The sequence below is a fragment of the Malania oleifera genome, chromosome 5 (assembly GCF_029873635.1).
Source record: "Malania oleifera isolate guangnan ecotype guangnan chromosome 5, ASM2987363v1, whole genome shotgun sequence".
NCBI lineage: Eukaryota > Viridiplantae > Streptophyta > Magnoliopsida > Santalales > Ximeniaceae > Malania > Malania oleifera.
The window spans coordinates 55,029,311-55,054,962 of NC_080421.1; the positions used below are offsets into that span (position 1 = coordinate 55,029,311).

At 35.4% G+C, this 25,652-nt stretch overlaps 1 protein-coding gene across 4 annotated transcripts in view; it reads right to left on the reverse strand.

Annotated features, from left to right (window-relative positions):
* The window catches only part of LOC131156307 (ubiquitin carboxyl-terminal hydrolase 5), a 73,625-nt gene that overhangs the window by 11,713 nt on the left and 36,260 nt on the right, over positions 1 to 25,652 (reverse strand). For all 4 annotated transcript variants that reach the window (XM_058109883.1, XM_058109880.1, XM_058109882.1 and 1 more), the window contains exons 7-8: positions 22,800 to 22,940; positions 22,545 to 22,715 (exon numbers count right to left, since the gene is read on the reverse strand). In XM_058109883.1, the coding sequence (XP_057965866.1) occupies positions 22,545 to 22,715; positions 22,800 to 22,940 (312 nt within the window). The remainder of the gene's footprint in view (positions 1 to 22,544; positions 22,716 to 22,799; positions 22,941 to 25,652) is intronic.

The window sequence follows — 25,652 nt, forward strand, 5'->3', positions numbered from 1 at the left end:
CTACCTCTTTGTACTGTCAAAATATCTTGTGTGCTTGTTTTCTTCAATCTATTTCAATAAAGTTTTGATGATTTCCAACACATGCTTATGGATTTGATTTATTGCTTTGGGTTGTATTAGAATAAGCTTGCATGTACTAATCCATGGCAGCATGGCTCATGTACACTTTTTTAATGTACTAAAACTTTATTCATCTGATGCATCTAATGTTTTGTATTTCATTTGATAAACTTGTTTTTGAACTCCTAAGTAATCATCATGATTATTTGTCTTAGTTAACCAAAAATTTTGTGCTTTAAATTAAATCAAATATCTCTCAATTTTATCTCACCAGATTGAAAAGATTTTTTCTTTTCTTTTTTTTGAAAAACTTTATTGGATTTTATCACACCCAATTGCAAATTTTTTGAATGAAGAGTCTGGATTTCTTAAAGCTAAAATGGATTTCAAATTCAAACTATATCTTTTGGAAACTATTTAAATATAGCTGATTTCAAAGATCTTTACTTAATGAAAGATTTTCTCACAACAGAATGAAATCTTTAACAATTAAGAGCTCCTCTAGCTGTAGTTGACCTCTCAGTGACACAAGGCTTCAAATTTCAATTAGCATTTAATATGTAATCGTTAACAACTTATTTCCTTCTTTTAAAATTGATTTTGTGCTTGACTTATATAGCAACCAAGAGGGTTTTCTCATATATATATATATACAGCAAACTGTCTCAAAGAAGAAGACGCTCATACACAATGACTTGGTACAAAAAATTTTGTACAAATTTATTAAATGAAGTGCAAAACATTTCAAAAGTACAAAGAGGTAGTTGTTCTTAAAGCCAAGTAGTACCCTGAGCCCAACTCTGACATGGTGGACTTTGTTGATATTTCTTCGGTAATTTTTTTTTTTTTTTTTTTTGCTGGGGAAGGTGGGGTATTATTGATGAAGAGGCAGCTATTCCTATGGTCAATCCAAATTCATTCAAATTAGGAAAATGGTACTCTTTCCCTTCCTATTTAATCCATTTTTCTTTTAACAATTTATGCCACAAAAAGGGTTTATCTGGAGAGTAGCGCTTCTGGTATTGACCTGGAGGGGGTAGTGAGAGAGACATTCCAGATCTAAATAAACTCCTTGAGGATACAGGTCTAAAATTAGTTTGTCTAGTAGGGGCCGAGGTGAAAATACTAGTACTAGAACTTAAAAGTGGGAAAAAAAAAAAAATGAGGTTCATAAAGAACTTAAGAACTTGGTTTCCTCTATCAATTATGAGAAGTAAAATAAAAAATAAAAAAATAAAAAAAAAGGGGTGAGTGGGGATAGGGAATTGGGAAGGGAGGGAAACATGTGAAATCATGAAAATTGTCAATTGGAATGTTAGAGATTTGGGAAACCTTAAAAAGAAGGGGCTAATAAACGAGGTCCTAATTAGATATTCTCAAGATATTGCTTTGATTCAAGTGTTGATTGGAGAGGGGGGATTGTTAGAGGGATTTGGGAAGGACGTAATAAGCATTGGCCCTTTGTACCTTCTTGGGGGTCAACGGGTTGTATTTTGGTGCTATGGGATGCTCGACCTATTGTTAAAGCAGATAGTCTAGTAACAGTCTTGAACCCAACTCCGGTGGTCACAGATTTGCCCTATAAAAGGCACCTCACATAGTTGAAACCCAAACCAACCTTATATCTTCAAGATTTCTCTAGTACACATCCAATGTGGGACTGTGACATTCTCCCCCATCTAATTTCTGCTGCCCTCATCAAAGTGCCTCTAGGCAAGGTCCCACATGATAGTACCCCTAGGGTGCCTCTAAGACCAAATATCACGATCTAGGGCCTTGATCCTCCTATAATGCTTGTTGCCTTGTGAATGTTTATTTGAATTGCTATACACTATCATAGCCTGGTTCGGTGATGGCAAACTCAAGTTGGCGGGATTGATTGGTTTTCTAGAGACTAATGATGCAATCCCATTGGCAGCATAGTGTGCGCATTTAACCAAGAAGTTGGTTGAACTGCAACATTGGCATGTTGATTTCATGGTTGCTATGGAAGCGAAGATGTCAACACTGTTTAGTGATATAATGTCCCTTATAGAAACCTTGAATGGTAGACTTGGATTAGTAGATGGTGATTTGGGTTCCTGAACTGAAATCCTTGGAAGGAAGTCGCAGTGCAAAGAACCTTGAGAATTTTCTATGGGACATGGAGCAATACTTTAAGGCTGCTCACGTTCCAAAGAATGATAAGTTTACCATAACATCAATGTATCTGTCAAGTGAGGCTAATTTTATGGTGGCATACGCGGACAGAAGATTGTGCAAATGCAGGCAGACCTCGAATTAAGATGTGGGAGGCCCTGAAGGAGTTGAAAGATCAATTCCTTCCTTGCAACACAACTTGGGTTGCAAGGGATACCCTTAAACGATTGAAACAGATTAGAATTGTGCACAATAATGTAAAGGAATTCAGCTCCTTGATGTTGGACATAAAGAGTATGTCAAAATAAGACAAGTTGTTCAACTTCGCTTCTGATTTACAACTGTGAGCACAGATAGAACTACATAGGCACAGAGTGAAAGATCTCCCTGCAGCTATTGCAGCAGCCAATGGCTTGGTTGATTTCAAAATCAATGGTAAGACCACAGATCCCAAGAGCAAGACAAAGAAAGACAAGAATAAGAGGCTAAACCAAAGAAGAGAAGAGGGATAAACGGGATAAATCTAAACATGAAGGCCACTACTAGAACAAAGGGAAGGATGCTTCCAAAGTTCCCAAAAGTTTGGTTGTCTCATCTACAATGGTCCTCACTGTGCCATGATTGTCCTAAGTTAGAGAAGCTGAATGCATTAGTAGCCTCAGATTCAAAAGATATGGTGGTTTGGATGAAGAGGGGCCTTCACATGTCAACCCACTGCAGTTGTTGAATGTTATAACTGCTACAAAGCCTTCCTCTTAGAAAGGCCTAATATATATTCGCATGAAGATCCATGGTGTTGAGGTTGATTCTATGGTGGGTTCCGAGGCCATGTAACTTTTGTTGCAGAGAAGGAGGTTTCAAAGTTTGGCCTCAAACTCACTCAGAATTCAAGTCAGATCAAGGATGTAAATTAGAAGCAAATCTCATAAAGGGAATGGCCACTGCTGTCCTAACAGTGGAATTGTGGGAAGGAAAATGCAGTCTAATGATGGTCCCTTTAGACAACTTTGACATCATACTCAGCATGGAATTCTTTGTGAATGCTCAAATGATATCGATGCCCCACATTGTTGGAATCCTATGAGAAGGCATCTTCCTTTCCAAGCAAGAAGTGTGGGTAGAGGAAGATGGGTGTCATCTTAGCCATGCAATTGAATGATGGATTAATAAAGGGAGACTCCACATTCTTGGCTGCATTAGTGAAGAACAAACCAGACCAGATGGTTCCTGATGTGATTGCAAAACTTTTGGGAGACTTCTGTGATGTCATGGCTACAGAACTCCTAAAAAATCTCCCACCCAGACGTGCAACTGATCATCAAATAAAATTGATGCATGCTGCTAGACTTCCTACACAAGCTCCTTACAAAATGAGAACTTTGGAGTTGGTTGACTTGAAAAATCAATTGGATGAGTTATTGATTGCAAGACTCTTTCAACCCTCCAAAGCTCCCTATGGTGCTCAGATGTTGTTCCAAAAGAAGCAGGATGGTTCACTGTAGATGTGTGTAGATTATTGGACTTTGAACAAGGTCATGATAAAAAACAAATATCCAGTCCCCAATGTTGAGTTGTTGTTCGATTGGTTAGCAAAAGCATCATTCTTCACAAAGCCAAACTTGCAGTCAGGCTATTGGCAAGTGAGGATTGCAGAGGGGAATGAGCCAAAAACGGCTTGTGTGACTTGATATGGTTCCTACAAATTACTAGTAATGTCATTCGGTTTGACTAATGCCCCTGCAACTTTATGTAATTCAATGAATGATGTGTTTTATGAATTTATAGATCGGTTTGTTGTTATCTATTTGGATGATATTGTTGTTTACAGCAATTCTTTGGAAGACCATGTGTAGAACTTTTACTAAGTTGAGAGAAAATCAGTCGTATGTCAAGAAGGAAAAGTGTGAATTTTTGTCATCAAGAAGTAATGTTCTTGGGGCATTGGGTTAGCAAAGGGTAGGTTTGCGTGGATGATCGAAAGGTAAAAGCTATCCTTGATTGGCTTGCACCATCAAGGATATCCAAGTTACACTCATTTCTGGGTTTGGCTAATCGCAATCAGAAGTTCATTCAAGGGTACTCAAAAAGAGTTTCCCCATTGACAGATTTGTTCAAGAAAGACAACAAATAGGCATGGACAGATGACTATCAAAAAGCCTTTGATAGCCCGAAGCTGACAATGTCATCAAAATGGGTGCTACAATTACCTATACTTGATCTACCTTTCAAGGTACACACAAATGCTTCAGATAGAGCCATCGGAGGAGTCCTTGTGCAAGAGGGACATCCTGTGGCCTTTGAGAGTAGAAAGCAGAAAGAAGCTGAGACTTGGTACTCCACTCATGAAAAAGAAATGACTACAGTTGTGTATTGTTTGGAGACTTGGAAGCATTATCTGTTGGGAACTCAGGTCATTAGATGGTCGATGCTTTGAGTCGGAAAGAAGTGGAGGCATATGTTGCAGCCATGGTCTTAAATTTCCACGAAATTGTCAAAATTTCCTATTTCCATCACCCTCAAAATCGAAATGGCAGTCGATTTCCGTCTTGCATTATTTCTGTTGAAATCTCAACGAATCATCCGAAAATTATTGAAATCTCGAAATTTTAAACTTGTCGAAATTTTAACTATACGATGAAATTTTGTCAGAATTCAGATGAGAAATTTAGGAGCGAAGTGAAATTTCTATCTTAATTTATTTTTATCGAAACAAAAGATTATTACAAGTGCTTTTGAAATTATACGAAAAAATAAACTTACAGTAACATTTTATTTAACCATTCATGTCTAAATTATCATTATTTGTATTATAAATAATATTTAAATGATTTATGAATTTCATTTGTATTAGCTGAATATGTATAATGTACATTATCTTACAAATATGTTTGATACACATACTATTTTACAACTTTTCCACCTTGTACAAAACATAGATGTATTTATTTCGTAATATATTAGTCCTAAAATTCCATGCTTTACTACTAATTCTGTTATTTTTTCAAAACAAAATTGACATCGAAATCGAAATTTCCATCAAAATTTCCGTACTTTTGGAGCTTCAAAATTTGAGTCAAAATCGAAATTTAAGACCTTGGTTGCAGCACTTGCATAGTTAGAATGCAGGTTTTTAGACCCTGTTAGGGATGTTGCAGAGACAAATTCTGAGTTTAATAGACTCCAACATAGAGTGAATGATGGGGTTGTATGCCTGTATTGGCTGGAGGATGGTTTGTTATACATGAAGGGTAGCAGAGTACACATAGTATCCATTCCTTTCACTAGTGGATTCAGAAATGAATTGCAATGAGAAGTGCATGATGGTCATCTGGGAAGGAAAAGAACTTTGGCATTATTAATTAGATCGTACTTCTGGTCTAAAATGGAAGACAATGTTGAAGCTTATGTCAAAACGTGTCTTGTATGTAAACAAGACAAGTTGGAGAGACAAAGGGAGATAGGGTTGCAGCAACCTCTTCCTATTCCAAAAAAATCCATGGAGAAATGTATCTATAGATTTCATTGTGGGTTTGCCAAAGGTAAAGGACATGTCGTCCATTTTTGTTATTATGGACAGGTTCTCCAAGTATGCAGTGTTCATACCAGCACCACATGCTTGTCTTGCAGAGCTGGCTACAAAGTTGTTCTTCAAACATGTGATGAAGCACTTAGAGATGCCAACGAACATAGTAGTGACAGAGACACCAGATTTACAGGTAGATTCTGGACATTGGACACACATGTTTAATCAAATGGGAACTGAGCTGAAGTTTTCAACTAGCAATCACTCTCAGGCTGATGGCCAAACTAAGAGGGTGAATGCTTTGCTCGAGGAGCATCTAAGACACCATGTGACTACAAGTCAGAAGAATTGGGTTGTTTTGCTTCATGTTTCACAGTTCTACTAGAACTCATATAAATCTTCTTCCATAGGAATGAGTCCATTTGAGTTAGCTTTGGGGTTTCAGCCGCTCACTCCACATGAGGTACCTATACAACATACATGTGGGAAGTGTCATGCTGCATACTAGTTAGCCTGCAGCAAATAGGAAATGCTTGAAGAGGCCAGAGATAGCTTGTCTAAGGCAGCCCAAAGGATGAATAAATATGCAGACAGGAATAGAAGTGATGTTCAGTTTCAAGGAGACATGGCTCTTCTGAAACTAACACCTCAAACATAGACGAAAATCAACACTGAGACAGTGCATAAGGGGTTGATTCCCAAGTATGATGGCCCATTTGAAATTCATAAGGTAGGAAATGTTACTTACAGATTGAAGCTACCCAACAGATTGAAGGTTCACCCAACCCTCCTTGTGAGCTTCTTTAAGCCTTACCATGCAAATCTCTTAAACAAGATTAGGCAAAGAGAGCTCCACCAGTGATTTGAAAACAGTTTGACAGCGATGTTGACAGAATCCTCGATCATAGATTGAGGGATAGAGTGAAGAATCAAAGAACCTATTATTTGGTAAAATGGAAAGGTTTATCAGAAGCTGAAGCTACATGGGAACGGGATGTGACTTTGTGTCAATTTAAGAAACAAATCAGGGTTTATTTTGATAGCATGTGGGACGGTGGCATGCTCTCCTGCCCAATCTCTAACACCCTCATTAGAGTGGCTTAAACTTCTGTGCAGGATCTACCCAGATGATAGTACCCCTAAGGTGGCTCTAATACCAAATGTAACGGTCTTGGGCCCAACTCCAGTGAGGCATTCTCTGCTTTGGCCCACTGGCCACACAGGTTTGTCCTATAAAAAGTCTCACATAGTTGGAGTCCAACCATCATTATAAGTCTAAGATCTCCCTAGTACAAATTTGATGTGGGACTGTACATCCCAATGAGGACATTGATTCCTTCTGGTGGGGGTTGCTTGTCAGACCCTTGAGTGGCTCGACATCGGCAAGGCACACGGTGTGGGCAAAGCAAGTGCCAAGGCTGCAGCTTGAGATGGCATGTCATGGGTTGTCTTGATACTTGTTGGTTGATTAAACTATTGCTATTGGGGGAGCACATAGAAGCCAAGTTGCCTACTTCACATGGTCAGGGATGGACATGGTTTGGGCCATGGTCCTTGACAAGGTTGCTTACAGTAGTTGGTTTCGATTAACATGGTTGGATGGTTAACTAGGTTACATCAAGTGCCTCAGTGACATTTGCCACTATTAGGACGTAGAAAAGTCATGGTTAAGGGGAAACCAAGCTAGACACAAGTGTCGAATCGTGGGAGTATAGTGTCAAAGTCAATTGCTTTTAGTGTTGACATGTTGACCATACAGGGCAGTTACTTAGCAATTTATCCTTGCATGGCTGTCAAACAAGCTTGGTTAGTGGGTAAATTTGTAGGACATCTGGGCATGTTTTTAACCATTTACTTGTAAGCATAACCAAGGTCTTAAATTTTGGTTTCGACTCAAATTTCGAAGATCCAGAAGTATGGAAATTTTGATTTCGATGTCATTTTCAATTTCAATTTGGAAAAATATTGGAATTCAATAGTAAAGCATGGAATTCTTTTATGAAGCTTTGGAAATTATTAATAAACATAATAATGTAATTTGTAGGACCAATATATTACAAATACATTTATGTTGTGTATAAGGTGGAGAAGTAATATAATATGTGCATAATATAGATTAAACATATTTATTGAATCAATTAATACAGATAAAATTCATAAATTATTTAAATATTATTTATTATACAAATAATGATAATTTAGACATGAATGGTTAAATAAAACGTTGTTGCAGGTTTCTTTTTTCATATAATTTCAAAGAACTTATAAGTTATAATAATCTTTTGTTTCAATAAAATAAATAAAATAATTTAAGAGAGAAATTTCACTTCACTCCTAAATCTCTCATTTGAATTCCGAGGAAATTTTATTGCGGAGTTCAAATTTCAATAAGTTTCGCTAAAATTTCGAGATTTTGATCAACTTCGGATGATTTGTTGAGATATCGATGGAAATTATGCAAGACAACAATTGACTGCCATTTCGATTTCGATAGTCGTGAAAACTAGAAATTTCGACGGGAATTTTGACAATTTCGTGTAAATTTAAGACCATGAGTTTTAGCCTTGTTGGTAATTGTTGGTTACATCCACAACAACCTCGGTAGTTAAGGTTGTCAAATGCAGACCCTATGCAATTGGGGGTGTCCACTGTGTATCAATTTAACATATGGGTTGTAGGGGGCATGCGGGATGGACAAGTTGTGTGTTTCCAGCACATGTTTGAGTCAAAGTCTTAAGTTTCGATTTCAACTCAAATTTTGAAGCTCCAAAAGTATGGAAATTTCTATTTTGATGTCAATTTCGATTTCGATTTGAAAAAATAACAGAAATTAGTAGTAAAGCATGGAATTCCTTGTGAAACTTTAGAAATGGTTAACAAACATAATAATATAAGTTTTAGGACTAATATATTACAAATTAAATACATCTATGTTTTGTATGAGTGGAAAAGTTGTAAAATAGTATGTGTATCAAACATATTTGTAAGATAATATACATTAAACATATTCAATTAATACAAATGAAATTCATAAATCATTTAAATATTATTTATTATACAAATAATAATAATTTAGACATGAATGGTTACATAAAATGTTACCGTAAGTTTAGTTTTTCATATAATTTCAAAAGCACTTGTAATAATCTTTTATTTGGATAAAATAAATTAAGATAGAAATTTCACTTCACTCCTAAATTTCTCATTTGAATTTTGGCGAAATTTCATTGTATAGTTAAAATTTCAACAAGTTTTGCTAAAATTTCAAGATTTCGATAAATTTCGGGTGATTTGTTGACATTTCAACGGAAATTATGTATGACGGAAATCGACTACCAATTCAATTTCGAGGGTGATGGAAATTGTAAATTTCAACGGAAATTTCGATAATTTCGTGTAAATTTCGATAATTTAAGGCCATGGTTAGAGTACATTTCCTTGCTTTCAATAAGAGAAAGGTTGGGAGGAGTTGCTTATGTCATGCTTGTTGCCTTGTACATGTTTATTTGAATTAATATACACTTTCCGGATTTAACCAACAATTGTGCGTGTCACGTTGGCTTAACCAATTGTGTTACTTGGTGCCACACAAGTGTCAAGTTTGTGTGTTGTGAACTTAGACCTTTTGACAATAGTCTAGTAGGTTTTTTCTCTCTTTCCGTCTTAATAGAAGTGAAAGGCAAAGGCCAAGGCCAATGGTGGGTGTCATTGGTGTATGGTCCTTCTAAACCAACCCTTTGGAGCTCTTTTTGGGATAAGCTTTGTTGTATGCTTGGCTTTTGTGCTCCTAAATGGATAGATGGGAGGTGATTTTAATATGTGACGTTTCTCTCAGAGAAGAAAGAGAATAATAGAGTTACTACTACTATGCTGAGTTTTGATTCCTTTATTAGGGATTGTGGTTTGGGAGATCTCCCCCTTGATAATACTAACTTTACATGGTCAACAGAAAGTGCTAGAGCGATGGCAAGTAGGCTCTACAAATTCCTTTTTGGGTATAGAGTGGGAGTATGAGTTCCCTAATCTCTCTCAATCTATTTTACCTAGGCCCACTTTTGACCACCTTCCCATCATGTTGGAATCAAGGAAGGTTGCTTGGGGTCCTACTCTAAAGTTTGAATATGTTGATTGGATCATAATTCCTTTCAGCCCTCTGTCAAAAATTCTTGGAATGAGAATGTGGAGAGGGGGTGGGAAGGTTTTAGATTCATGAAAAAATTAAAGAGATTAAAAGAGAAGTTGAAAGAATGGAATAGGGAGGTGTTCGGAGATTTAAGGTTTAGAAAGGCTAGTGTTTTAGGAGAGTTGGCTGAGTTATATGGGAAGGAAGAAAGATAGTATTCTCTCAAGGGAGGAAGAGATGAGAAGAGTATCTTTGAAGAATGAATCGGAGGAAGCGATTTTCGACGAAATGAAAAATGGAGGCAGAAGATGAAGTTTAAATGGATCAAAGATGGTGATTGCAATTCTAGATTTTTTCATAGGATACACCTAATGGAAAAACAAGGAAGGAGTTGGAAGTGAACGAGGAGGTCATTATCTCCAATCAACGTCAAGCTGCTTCAAAAATCATTGAATTCTATTCTAATTTGTATTCCAAGGAGGTTGATAGTAGACCAATGGTTGATGCTTTAGAATGGGACCCTTTGTTTGGTGATGAAATGGTCTGGTTGGAGAGACCTTTTGAGGAAGAGGAAGTGAGGGCCACGTTTTTTGGATGGAACGGGATAAAGCTCCAAGACCTTATAGTTTTAATATGGCTTTCTTCCAAGATTTTTGGGACTTGGTTAAGGTTGATTTGCTTAAGGTTTTTAATGAATTTTATGGAAATGGGATTTTAAGCATGAGTATCAATTCCACTTCCATAACTTCATAGTCGAAAAAGAATAAATCCATCAAGATGGCAGACTATAGACCTATTAGCTTAGTTTCTGGTGTTTATAAAATCATTATTAAAGTTTTAGCTAATAGGCTAAGTGTGGTGCTTGATAGGGCTATGTCTAAGGCTCAGATTGTGTTTGTGGGGGTAGGCAAATTGTGGAGGCCATTTTGGTTGCGAATGAGGTTGTAGAGGATATTCAGAGAAGGAAGAAGAAGGGAACCATTAAGTTGGATTTTTTTGAGAAAGATAATTATGGAGTGAATTGGAACTTAAAAAAAAAAAAAAAGGTCGTACCCTGTGCACAAGGCTCCCACTTTGAGTGGGGTCTGAGAGAGGTGGATGTCAGCAAGTCTTACCCCCATTTTTGGAGAGGCCGCTCCCAAGTCTCAAACCTGAGACCACCCATACCGAGGCGGAGGCACTTGCCATAGCACCAAAGCACTTCAAGGAAAAATTTTTGTGTGAGGAAGGGGTTTGGGGAGAGATAGCAGTGTTGGATTAGAGACTGTTTGCATAATGTGAGCTAGTCGGTTTTAGTGAATAGTGAGTCTAAATCTTGATTTGAGACTACGAGAGGAATTAGGCAAGGTGACCCTCTTTCCCAGTTTTTGTTTGTTTTAGTGGCTGACATTTTGAGTAGGATGGTGGATAGGGCAGTGAATAAAGGTTTAGTGAAAGGTTTGGAGGTGGGGAGAAAGGGGGCCAAGGTGTTGCAACTTTAGTTGGCCGATGATACTATCTTCTTTTTAGAGGATCACAGGCCTTCCTTTATGAATATTTTGGGTCTCCTCCATGGCTTCAAGAAGGCACCTAGGCTTAAGATTAATATGGGGAAGAGTAGTATTGCAGCTATCAATATGCCTATCAAGAGTGTTAGAGAGTTGTCTGGAGAGGTGGTTGCAGTGTTTTGGATGTCACCTTTTAGGATCCTGCTGTGGAGAGGATTTCTAAGAGACTGAATGGGTGGAAAGGTACATTTTTTATCCAATTTTTTTAAGCATAGTGAGTGTAAAAAAAATAAAAAAAGAGGTGCTCTTTCAGAATTCAAATAGCATAACATGCATGCATACAGATAAGGCCTTCAGGTCTCCTGATCTGTGATAGGTTATTAGTGTTGATTTTATTACGCAATATTAGCCATATGAAAGCCTTAATTTTGAGGGGAGCTTTTGCCTTCTAAATAGAAGAATATAAGGGAAAACAAGAATTAGAACGGATCAAAAACTCAAAAATAGATATACAAGAGTAAACCCCTGAATGATCCAAAACCCAAGACCAAGTGTCCCTAGCTGAAGAAAGATGACAGTTGTTCAATAAAGATAACAAGGATGAAAGTTCCAACAGTTCTCTATCGCTAAGAGATCTTTTGAAATGAAAATTCCAAGAAACTAAAGGGCTACCCAAATCAACCGCAAAGAATAAAATTATACTATCTTGCCTTGAGCTCAAACCAAAGAGACATGGAGCTAGAATATCATTCCCCAACCATGGATCTTTCCAAAATTGAATCCAAGAACCCATCCCCACCACAAATTAATGTTAGGTGTAAGCAAGGGATAGATTTGAGAAATAGATATCCTAGGGCTCACTGATGAACATCCTGAATTAATATTGGTACACACACATTATCACCCACCCTATGCTTGCTTCAAATCACACTACGCCAAAGGAAGTGACCCACTTAAATAAAAGGGCGATGTTTTTAGACACCAAATTTCCAAGACCCAACCCTCCCTCCAATTTAGGCCTACAAACATCATCTCATCTTATTAAATGATCCCTAAAACTCCCTACCCTAGACCACAAGAAATCCCTCATGATTTTCTCTATCTTCATAGCGATCCCCACTGGCATTCTAAAAACAGACAAATAATATAATGGGATACTAGATAAGCAGGCTTGGATGAGGGTGATTCTACCCCCTAAGGAAAAAAGAGCCCTCTTCCAACCGTCAAGCCTCTTAGCAACTCTCTCCACTACTAGATTCCAAAAATCCGCACATCTAGGACTGCCCCCCAATGGGACCCCTAGATAAGTCAGAAGCCACCCTAATAGCCACATCCCACAATAGAAGACTGCTCCCTAATTCAACGAACTAGAACATTACTGTTCGCTACACCACTTCTCCCCATTTTTATTTTGAGCCCCAAAATTCACTCAAAAGCTTTGAGGATACCCAGAACACAATCAAAAGAAGGGCTGTCATCTTCTAAAAATAAGATAGTATCATCTGCAAACTGAAGATGAGAAACCACATCTCCCTCTCTTCCCACTTCCAACCCTTTCACCAACCCCCCATCCACAACCCTATCCACCATTCTCACCACATCGACTACCAAGACGAACATAAAGGGGATAAGAGGATCCCCTGTCTAATGCCTCTTAAAGCCCTGAACTAGGACTTAGGTTCACAATTCACTACTATCGAGAACCAGACAATAAACAAACAACCCCCATTCCACCTGTGCCAACGCTCACCAAAACCCTTTCTCACAAAAATTTTATCCAGAAAACCCTAACTAATTCTATCATAGGCCTTCTCAACCAATTTGAAAATAAATCCCCTCTTCTTTCTCCTACAAACATCATCCACTACCTTATTAGCCACCAAGATAGCATCCACAATTTGCGTCCCCCCCTCCCCACCCTCCCCTCAACAAAAGCAGTATGAGATGTAGAAATAGTCTTATCCAACACTGCACTCAGTCTATTAGCTAGAACTTTGGTGATGGTCTTATAGACACTAGAGACTAGACTAATAGGTCAAACGCCCTCTGCCTAAACTAGATTTTTTAGGCACAAAGGCAATAAAATTAGAATTAATGATCTTACTCAGCCTCCCGTTCCCATAAATTTCAGCAAAAATTTTAAACTGGTCATCCTTAATAATATCCCAGCAATACTGAAAGAAAGCCAAATTAAAACCATCCAAACTCGAAGCCTTTATCCCTATCCATCCCAAAAACTACCCCCTCACGTCCTCCTCAAATGGTCGTTCTAACCAAATCATCTAATCTCTAGAAATGGGATTCCACTCTAACCCCTCAACCATCAGTCTCCAAGCCTCCTCTTTAGAATAGAGATTTTAAAAAAAATTAGAGATCTCAAAAGCAATCCTATTACGATTGTTAATAATAGTCCCTCCTCCCACCTCCAGCTCCCTAATCAAAATTTTCCTCATCTTACCATTAGCAAGCCTATGGAAGAAACTAGTACACAATCGCCTTCCTTAACCAATTTGAATTTAGTTTTTTTTTTTGCTTTTTGCCACCAACTTCATTTCCTTAAATATCATCTCTTCTAGCTTATTCTTTAAAGAGATCCTTCTAGCCTCCTCATTCTCCAAGAGATTTGTCTCCTCTTCCTTTTTATCCAAAGATTCTGACTCACTTGGGACTGGATTTTCCAACTAACATCACCAAACACCTCTTTATTCCAAGATTTTAGCTTTTCCTTAAGATGTTTCAACTTCCTCATAAACCTAAAACCTTCCCAACCCCTCCTTGTATCCTCACCCCAAGCGCTTCTCACTAATGGTTTAAACGAAGCATGATCCAACCACACATTCTCAAACCTAAAAGGAGTGAGACCCCAAGCTACCCTACTTGATTCTAGTAGAACAAGAAAGTGATCAAAAGTAGGTCTCATAAGGATAGTTTAGGAGAGATTACAAAACTCGTCCTCCCTATAACCACAAAACAGGAACCTATCCAATCTACTAGCCACTAACTAGCACCCCTTATAAACCAAGTAAAGGTAGCATTGCTCCAAGGCAGATCTCTAAGGCCACGCTCTCAGATCAAAAAGTCAAGATGTTGCATGCTAGCAGTAACCCCACCCCCCAAAAAAAAACCTTTCTTCTCCCCCAAAAATCTCACCACATTAAAATCCCTCCCACACTCCAACTAATATTCTTCATAATTTAACATGCTTAAGTGAGATTTCAAGTAAGTGTTTACATAATCTTCTTTTATCCGACTGTAGATATCAACACATCTAAGATCGCCAAATGTTCGAGAATTTCTCTATTCAATCCTAGAATCAAGAACGAAGTTTTCATTTTGTATAGTAAGATCATGAATTAGTAATTGCATCGAATGTCCAAAAAAAATCCCAATTAGTTTGAACTTTCTATTTTTGGAATGGAATATTTACAAAATCTCAATGAATAGGATCAAACCTTATTCCATGCTATTTACGTGAGATTCTTCTCTTAACACCCCTCCCAATTTCCTTACCACCCCATAATTAACCATAATTAATAGAAGAGACTGAACTTTTCAATTCTTTCTGAACTTTATTTTTCTTTCTATCATACGTTCTTGGACTCTGACCCACCCTCACCTCCTTTCCTAAGGGATCCACTAATTTCAACTTTCAAGCCTAAATCTTCTAGGAGTTTATGAGACTCACGTAAGTCTCTCCCACCTTCCTCACAGCTAAGCCTAGAGCCCCCTTTCCTACAAGGAAACTCCCTTTGGCATAAGGTAATAGATATAAGAGCAATCTGAGTGGGAAGGGGGAGAATGCCATTTATAGTTTTAGAGGAACAAGGATCCCCTGAAGAAACATCTACCTTTTCAAAATTATCCCCTTCAACATCCACAGAAAGAGCATCCAAATTATCAGTAAGAGGAGAAACAAGCTCAAAGTTGGACGAAAAAAAAAATTCATTTAAGGCAATCAAATGGTTTGAAAAGTGATAAAAACAATCTTTACCTACCTGTGTACATTCAGGATTCCGATGTTGGTGCATTAGCTCCATTTGCTGTGAGGCATTACCACTGTGTTCATTCTATCATAATCCATTTAATTCAGCATTTCCAAACTCTCCTTCAAAAAGTTGAAATAAATCTCTCTGCTCTACAAGATTGAACTCAGCTCTTATCTAGTGAACCAAAATTTTTGTTTCAAATTCACAAATGCTGCTCAAATCATCCTCCACATCAAACAAAGAATCAAGTTCCGCTCCTCTTCAAAATTAGTCTTTTGATTTTCCTTTGAAACTGATTTTTTAGGAGAAGATTAGAGATTCGAAGTACAATTGGGTTCCTATAGTACAGTCAAAGAGCATCTTTCAGAGTGTAGGTTTTCCTCCCTACTATGGGAGGTACCAATAATCCCTGAGAAATTCCGAACTAACCCCACTCCTTATTGTTTGCTGCATCCTTCTCCCTGACCATACAATTCATCTATCGTGACCTTGCTTGTCTATATCTCCATCTTCAAATTTGGTAAGCTTCATGTCGATAGTTGAAGCACACTTACTAGTCTCATTAAGGGGAGAGGCCCTCGTTTTCTAAAACCCACATTAATTTTGGCTTATTAGGCCCATCTGACTTGACCCTCTGTATACTAGACCCACTCATAGCTAGCCTTTAAACCCATTATGCTTTACAGATTTTGAAAATTCCCCCACATCTGTGATGCTTTTAATTAAAGGGGCTGGATTAGGAGATGGTACCTCTGAATCCTTGTGATCTTGGACTTCAGCACTTACTTCCTTGGTCTCCTTACTAGAACAACCCTAACAATGTTGGCAAAGTGCTTTTTTCCTATCTTGGTAGAATTACTATCATCCAGGCTTGACTTTCTAGTATCCCTTTATATTTTCTTTTAATTTGTAAGGTTCCGAAGGAGGTTGCTAGCAAAATTGAGAAGATAATGAGGGACTTCTTATGGTCAGGGGTAGGGGGTTTTAGGAATCATTTGGTAAGTTGGGAAGTAATGGGTATGTGTAAACAGCACTTTTGGCTAAATGGCTTTGGCAGTTTCTGCTAGAAAATTCTTCCTTGTGGCATTTAGTTGTTAGAAGTATGGATTAGACGAGAATGGGTGAGAAACTAATTTGAGATTTAGATGTTTTTCAGAGAGTCCATTGAAATCTATCTCAGATTTATCCCCTAAAATCCTAGTGGGAAGGGTAGTAATACCTATTTTTGGAAAGATCGTTGGTTGGGGAATGCAGTTTTGTCCACCTCTTTTCCATGCCCTTGCTTGAGCTTAGGGTAGGATGATTCCATTTCTTCTTTTGTTGTTGATTCAGGTGGTACTTTGCCTTCTTGGGGTTTCCACTTTCGTAGATTGTTAAACAATAGGGAGATGGCAGAGCTCTCCTCTTTGCTAGTCTTGTTGAATAACTGTTGTTTTTCTTTAGAGGGGGATAGTCCGCCTTGGTCTTTGGACCCTTCAAGGGTTTAGTCTTGCAAATCGTATTGGGATTTTATGAATAGGTCTAATTTATCTTTTCCTCTATAAATCCATTTGGAAGGCCAAAGCCCCCTTTAAAATCAAGGGTTTGATATGCTTGGATGCGCTTGATAGAATTAATACCAATAACTTGCTGTAGGTTAGGAGACCTTTGAAGGCACTATTTTCAGACTTCTATGTTCTTTGTTTTAATTGTTCAAAATCTGCATCACATTTGTTCATTCACTGTGATTGTGCTTGAAGGGTATGGAATAAGCCATTTGGTATTTTACGGGAATGTTGGGTGTGGGTGAGTTTAGAGGCAGTAGATGACTTTTTGGCGGTTTCTTCTATTGGTTTTAGGAGGAAAAAGAAAGGGCAGCTTTCTGGAAATGCGCTTTATTTGCATTCTTCTAAGGGGTGTGGTTGGAGAGTAATGCGTGCATTTTCTAGGGAAGAAGTCATCACATTTTCGGGTTTGCGAAAAGATATATCAATTGGCTCCTCTTTGGTGTGTGGGGCAGGGGCTAGGTTGCCGCCCCGAAGTGACGTGCCATGTTAGTGCCCGAGTACGATGCGAAATTTGTGAGGGTTCCCACATCACTCAGGATGTGGACAGGTAAAGAAGTTAGTTCAGGAGACTAGGATTATATTAGAAACTTGGAATATAGGGACATTTACAGGTAAAAGCATGGAAATTGTGGACATGATGATTAGAAGAAAAATTAATATAATTTGCCTTCAAAAAACAAAGTGGGTGAGGAGAAAACTAGAGAAATTGATAAATCAGGATTTAAACTTTGATATACTGGGAAAGGAAAATGTAAGAATGGAGTATGAATTATTGTAGAAAAAAACTTAAAATATAGCATTGTAGATGTAAATATAGTTGAGCATAGAATTATAAAAATCAAGATGGTCTTAGGCCAAGAGATAATAAACCATTAGTGCTTATGCTCCTTACTTAGGCTTAGCAGAAAATCTTAACAGACAATTTTGGGAAGATATGGTTAGTATTATACAAGGCATATCAGGGACTGAGAAAATATTAATAGGAGCAGATCTGAAAGGACACAACGGAAGGGATAATAAAGGTTATAAAAGGATACATGGGGGATATGGATATGGAGAGAAAATTAAGCCTATGGTTATCTTAAACTTCATTATGTCATGTGATTTTATTACAATGAATACAAGCTTTAAGAAGAGAGAAGATTCAGAAGAATACTAACCTTCAAAAGTGGATAAAATAAAAGTCAAATAGATTTTTTCTTTACTAGAGGGCAGATCGTTTATCATGTAAGGATAATGTTATCCCAAGTGAAATCTTAACCACAAAACATAGAGTTTTAGTATTAGATATATGTATTAAAATTGGATGAGAAAAGATAAAATAAACTAGTGTAAGAGAACTAGAACCTAAAGGGAGAAAATATAATAAAATTTAAGATAAAATGATCAAAGATGGTGATTGGACTATAGAGGATGGTGTACACACAAACTCTCTTTGGAGTAGGATAGCCACCTCTACTAAAAAGACAGCAAAAGAGATTTTAGGTGAATCAAGAGGAAGATTATCGAATGGCAAAGAAAGTTGGTGGTGAGATCAAGATGTCCAAAAAGCTGTAAAGACAAAAGGAATTTAGTATAAAACAAACATGGATAACTTTTAAAAGTATAGAGAGGCACAAAAAGAAGCACAAAAAAGTCGTTAGTGAAGTAAACATAGATTTTTAATAATTTGTATGATAGATTCGATACAAAAGAAGGGGAAAGAGATATGTTTGAACTTGATAGAGCTAGAGAAAGAAAAAGTAAAGACTTAGCTAACGTAAATGTATAAAAAGTGAGAATGATATTGTCTTGGTCAAGGAAGAAGACATAAAAGAAAGATGGTGAAGTAACTTTAGTAAGCTGTTTAATGAAAATCAAATAGAAAGCTTAAACTTAGAATTGACAAATGAAGAAAAGAGTAAAAATATAAGATTTCTTCGCATGATTAGAGTTAATGAAGTTAACTTTACACTAAAAAAATGAAAAATGGAAAAGCTATAGGACCGGATAACATCCCAATTGAAGTTCGGAAATGCTTAGGCAATAATGGAACTATATGATTGACTAATTTATTTAACACAATTATAAAAGCTAAGAAAATTCCAGATGAATAGAGCAAAAGCACTTCGGTTCTTATATATAAAAATAAAGGAGATATTCAAAATTGTAATAACTATTGTGGAATTAAACTTATGAGTCATACGATGAAATTGTGGGAAGGGGTAGTTGAACAAAGATTAAGGCTAGAAACGAAGGTCTCAAAAAATTAGTTTGGTTTTATGCCTAGGAGATCTACCACAAAATCTATATATCTTTTAAGAAGATTAATGAAAAAGTTTAGAGAAAAGAAGAGGGATTCGCATATAGCATTTATTGACTTAGAGGAAGTGTATGATAGAGTACCTAAGGAAGTTTTATTATGGTGTCACTAAGGATATGTACGATGGAGTAATGACTAGCGTAAGGACTATAGTTGGAGAGACTATAAAATTTCCAATCACAATAGGTGTATATCAAGGATCAGCTTTAAGCCCTAATCTTTTTGCTGTAGTGATGGATCAACTAACTAAAAGTATCCAAAATGAGGTTCCATGGTGTATGATGTTTGCAGATGATATTGTATTGATTAATGAAACTAGAGATGGAGCAGAAGCTAAGATAGAATTATGGAGAAAAGCTTTAGAATCTAGAGGCTTTAGGAAAAGTAGAAATAAGACAGAATATATGAATTAAAACTAGGCGGCATATTGTAGACAAAGTTAAACTTAATGATGAAGAAATCAATAGCACTAGTAGATTTCGATACCTTGGATCTATTATGCAAGCTAAAGAAGAAATTGAAGAGCATGTAATGCATAGAGTTAAAGCAAACTCGATAAAATGGAGAAGTGCTTCAAGTGTGGTTTGTGATCATAGTATCCCTTAAAATTAAATGGGAAATTTTATAGGATGACTATAGACCAGCTATGCTATATGGATCAGAATGTTGGGCAACTAAGAAACAGGATATCCAAAAGGTCAAAATTGCCAAGATGAGAATGCTTAGATAGATGAGTGATATAGCATTGAAAGATAAATTTAGAAATTAAGAAATGAACATATTCGCATTAAGTTAGGCGTAGCTCCTGTAGAAGATAATATAATGGAGGGACGACTCAGATGGTTTGGGCACTTGCAACGTAGCTCCTGTAGAAGATAAGATAATGGAGAGAACTCAGATGGTTTGGGCACTTGCAGTGTAGGCTACAGAGTGCGCCAGTGAGGAAGAGTGATTAAGTTACTATGAGGGGCAGTAGAGATTGTAAAGGTAGAACTAAAATAACTTGGAATGAGATAGTGATTAAGGATTTAAGCCCTGAATTTGGCGAACGAAATTGTCCATGATCACATAAATTGGCTAAATAGGATTCATGTAGTCAAACCCACCCAGTCGGACCTAAGGCTTGGTTTTTTTGTTGTTGTTGTTATTGTTGTTAGCATTTCTGATATTTAGTGCAATTAGCGTCATGTGTTGGATTGTTAGTTCGTGCTGGTTTTCTCTCTCTTTTTTTAGCTTTCCGGTAGTTTTTTTTTTTTTTTTCATTTGGATTTTCTAAACTCTGTTAGGGATTTTTGGAACCACTTATGCAAAAGTACTTTTGAAAAAAAAGTGTTGAATTTAAATAATAAGTGCTGAACTAGAAAAATGTTGAAAGTTATAAGTGGTGTTTGGTTGTGTTTAAAATATGTGGTATTTGGACACTTACTTTTATTATAGGGTACTATAAGATTATTTTTAAACATATTTTAAATTAGAAATATTAATAAATTTTAATTAACAATTTCATTAATAACTATTTTCATTATTTATAATCAAAATTTAACTATTTTCTATTAAAAAATGATATAAGATGATTATTTTTAATTAATAATAATCTTGTTATTAATGTATATTTATAACATATTACTATCATATTAAATTATGATAAAAATAATATTATTAAATAAATTCAAAATGTTAATTTATTTCATGTTAATTTAAATTAATAAATAATTCTTGTTCAATGCAAAATTGAATTATAATAACTAATATGTAATTTTAAATATATTTTAAATAAAAATACTAATATTTTTATAATTAAAATTTTAAATGATAATTATATTACTTTTATAATTAAAATTTAAATATTTTCTATTAACTAAAATAATATAATATTATTTACTAATTAGCAATAATCTTGTTATTAATGTAAATTTATAACATATATAATTATCACATTAATTTATGTTAAAAATAGTATTAATAACTAAATTAAATTTTTTAATTTATTTAATATTAACTTACATTTATATATGGTTCTTTTTATTCATTATAGAATTTAATTGTATTTTATTAATAATTAATGGGTTATAATGCATAATAAAATAATATATGATTAATTTTTAATTAATAATTATTTTAACTATTACTTTTAATTAATATTTATATATTTTTATTAAGTAAAAAATAAAATATTATTTTTTGATTAATAATAATCTTGTTCTTAATATATATTTATAACATATGATTATCACATTAATTTATGTTAAAATAATATAATTTATTAAATTAATATTTTCAATTTTTAATATTAATTTAAATTAATAGATGGTTTTTCTTCTTTATTCCAAAATTTAATTATCTTTCATTAATAATTAATATATTATATTGCATAATAAAATAATATCTAATTATCTTTTAATGTATTTTTTAAATTATAAAATAGTCACTAAATTTTCTTATATTTACTAAATTGAAGCTATCTATGAACAATATCACTTATAAGTGGCCAAAAGCTATTCTAGATTGCTTCTCAAAATTCACTTAAATAGTTCTCAAAAAAGTGGTTATGGAAAAGCACTTATTGCAATAAGTTTTTGTTACAATGCAAGTCAAACGCCACTTTTTTTGTAAAAGTGCTTATTTTAAGTGATATGTGCTATAAGCACTTTTTTTTAAGCGCTCCCAAACGGGGGCTTAAGGCGATGTCTTATTCTCCTAGCTGTATTCTCAATCTACTAATGAAATTCTTCTTTTACTATTAAAAAAAATAAACAAAAAGCCGAAATTTTTATAAAAGTATAAACTAATAATCAAAATAAATCCATTTTGTCTTGATACACATATTTCACACTAGTGCGCACGGTAATTGAAATTAATAGCCATTAATGTTTGTTACATGTTTGAGAATTAAACCATCAAATAGCTGCATATAGCAGTTACAACACGATATACAAGCGAGTTTTTAAAGCATGCGTACTAGAATTTTAATCAAATTAAAGGTACTAACAATATTAGATAACAAGAGTATAATTTTTTAATTGTAAATAAATATGATAATAAGCTTTTGCAGTTCAGAAAAGATGACTAAAACAAAATATAACTTTTGCCAACACTGTCACTACCTATTAAAAATATGATGCAAATGCAAAGTCTGAACAATGATAAGCATCTCAAATACAATGTGTTTTAGAAACACAGCCCATTAATGGCAGCCTTGATATAATCATTTTAGATTCCAAACTAGTAAAAGACCTCAGATGAAAGGATCCTATTATTTTTTACTAAGGAAAGATTACTTAAAAATTAATCAGGCAGGTTCAACATCTTTAACACAAGCTGGTAGAAAAATAATTCCATCTGAATATTAACAAAAAAATATCATAAATAAAACTCACTTGGCAAACATCAACAATAATAGAATCATTACGAGCAATGTGATTTGCCCAATATTCGTCAGCAACTTCCACGTCAGGTCGGCCATCTGCATCTCTAGACTTTATGTAAGGTTTGTTTTTTACCCGATTTAGATCTTCATGAAGCCCATCTAACAGAAATGCTAAGAGTTCCTGGAAAAAATAATTAACAATTGGATCAGATGAAGTGGGCAGATCCAAGATCAATAGTTAAAAACTTGTACAAAGGTAGCAAACCTGAGAATCGTGCTGATTGTATCCACTGAATTGTGGTGCAAAGCGAGCAAGCTTTGCTTTAAATGGCCGGGGAGCAACTGGGGTTCGTCCAGGTGCCCATAATCTTCGAAGTAACTCACCAAATGCAAGAGCTAGCTCTCCCTGTGCAATGACCTCTTCATTTCAGTGAATACAAACAATATAGTACTTAATAGTCAGTGGTTCAACAATTATGCCATCAGCACACACAACATGCATGCTCCACAGTTCCCATGTTTCCTTTTTTTAAGTTTAAAAAATAATAGTACTAATATTTTTACTGTCATACAAAAAAAATAGGGATTTTAAGAAGCCAAATACCAGACCAAAGTTGCTGTCAAATGGAAAATTCCCTTTCTATTAGTAATTGAAAGGCCAACTTGGATGCCTAGTAATAAAATTTCCACTAATAAACTAGGATCTCCCACCAATTGAGAAAACCTAGTTCTAGGTAAAAAGAAGCTCATTCCTCTCACTAAACATGAATTTGAAATGTTAAAAATTGATCTTGGTCTGGCCATAAAACAGTAACACGCAGAAATTTTGCAAATTAGAACAGGGATTTTTTATTGAAAAAAACAGGTATTAAAAAGGAAAATAAGCAAACAAAAGATCTTCTTGTTCAGTTTTGTTATCAGCAAAGAGAGTGAACTCATTAAAGGGAACCTAGGGACTGCCAAGCCAACTACAAAAGGAAGCACAAATATATCAGCAAAGAGAGTGAGCTCATTAAAGGGAACCTAGTGAACTCATCAAGTACATGACAAGATTTCTAAAAAAAAAAATTATAATACAGGGTGTCTATCTAAAATATATAATCCATTAAATTACAGAGCCATCTATCTTAGAAGTGAAAGAAGTATGTGTTTTCCTTTGTTTGATATACACTATTGGATGAAACTTAACAACTTAAGCTTTTAGGTATGTGGTGGCTCAAGGACGGCATGAGAGCCATGGTTGCCAAGAGGTCCTCAGTCCAATCCTCATCGCTCACATTTATTTATTAAAGATTAGGGCAAAAGACGCTATCTTCCTTAAGGTTTGACAAAAAGACACTAACCTCCCCTGAGGTTTCAAAAATTCCAAGGACCACCCCCTAAGGCTTTAAAATTTTCATAGACCTCTCCTAAAATTTGCCAAAAAGACACAAAACTCTCCTCAAAAAAATTGTTTTTTTGCAAAATACGAGGGGAAGTTTGTGTCTTTTTAGCAAATCTCAGGGAAGGTCCCTAAAATTATTGAAAGCTCAAGGGAGATCAATGGAATTTTTGACAACTTAGGGAAGGTCCCTATCTTTTTGCCAAACCTCAGGGGAGGTGAGCGTCTTTTGCCTTAAAAATTATCTTATTTCTTATAATGAGTGTCATTATTTGTTTGTTTACCTATATATGAGCAACCAAGGTCCTAAATTTCGATTTCGACTCAAATTTCAAAGTTCCAAAAGTACGAAAATTTCGATTTCGATTTTGATTTGAAAAAATAGCAGAAATCAATAGTAAAACATGGAATTCTTTGTGAAACATTAGAAATGGTTAACAAACATAATAATGTAAGTTTTAGGACTAATATATTACAAGTTAAATACATTTATGTTGTGTATAAGGTGAAAAAGTTGTAATATAGTATGTGTATCGAACATATTTGTAAGATAGTGTACAGTAAACATATTCAGCTAATACAAATGAAATTCATAAATCATTTAAATGTTATTTATTATACAAATAATGCTAATTTAGACATAAATACAACAACAACAAAACCAAGCCTTAGTCCCACTAAGTGGGGTCAGCTATATGAATCCTTTTCCGCCAATGTATGCGATCATGGACCATTTCTTTTGATAGATTCAAGGATATTAAATCCTTACTCACTATCTCCTCCCAAGTTATTTTATGTCTACCCCTACCCCTTCTACTGCCCCCCACAATAACTAAGTCATTCTTCCTCACAGGTGCACTATAAGGCCTACGTTGCAAGTGTTCATACCATCTGAGTCGTCCCTCCCTTATCTTATCTTCTATAGGAGCTACACCTAACTTACCATGAATATGTTCATTCCTTAATTTATCTTTCAATGTTATACCACCCATCCATCTAAGCATTCTCATCTCGGCAACTTTTACTTTTTGGATATTATGTTTCTTCGTCGCCCGACATTCCAATCCATATAGCATAGCTGGTCTTATAGCTGTCCTATAAAACTTCCCTTTCAATTTTAAAGGTATTCTACGATCACATAGCACACTTGAAGCACTTCTCCATTTTACCCAACCTGTTTTAACTCTATGCATTACATCATCTTCAATTTCTCCTTCAGCTTGCATAATAGATCCAAGGTATCGAAATCTACAAGCGTTATTTATTTCTTCATCATCAAGTTTAACTTTATCTCCAATATTCCTCCTATCATTACTAAAATTACATTTCATATATTCTATTTTATTTCTACTTAGCCTAAAGCCTCCAGATTCCAAAGCTTCTCTCCATAATTCTAACTCAGCCTCTACTCCGTCCCTAGTTTCGTCAATTAATACAATATCATCTGCAAACAACATACACCATGGAACCTCCTTTTGAATACTCTTAATCAATTGGTCCATCACTAAAGCAAAAAGATAAGGACTCAAAGCAGATCATTGATGTACACCTATGGTAATTAGAAATTCTCTAGTTTCTCCATCTATAGTCCTTACACTAGTCATTACTCCATCATGCATATCCTTAATGACATCGGTATACTTACAACACATACCATTTTTTTCTAAAACCCACCATAGAACTTCTCTAGGTATCTTATCATATGCTTTCTCAAGGTCAATAAATATCATATGCAAG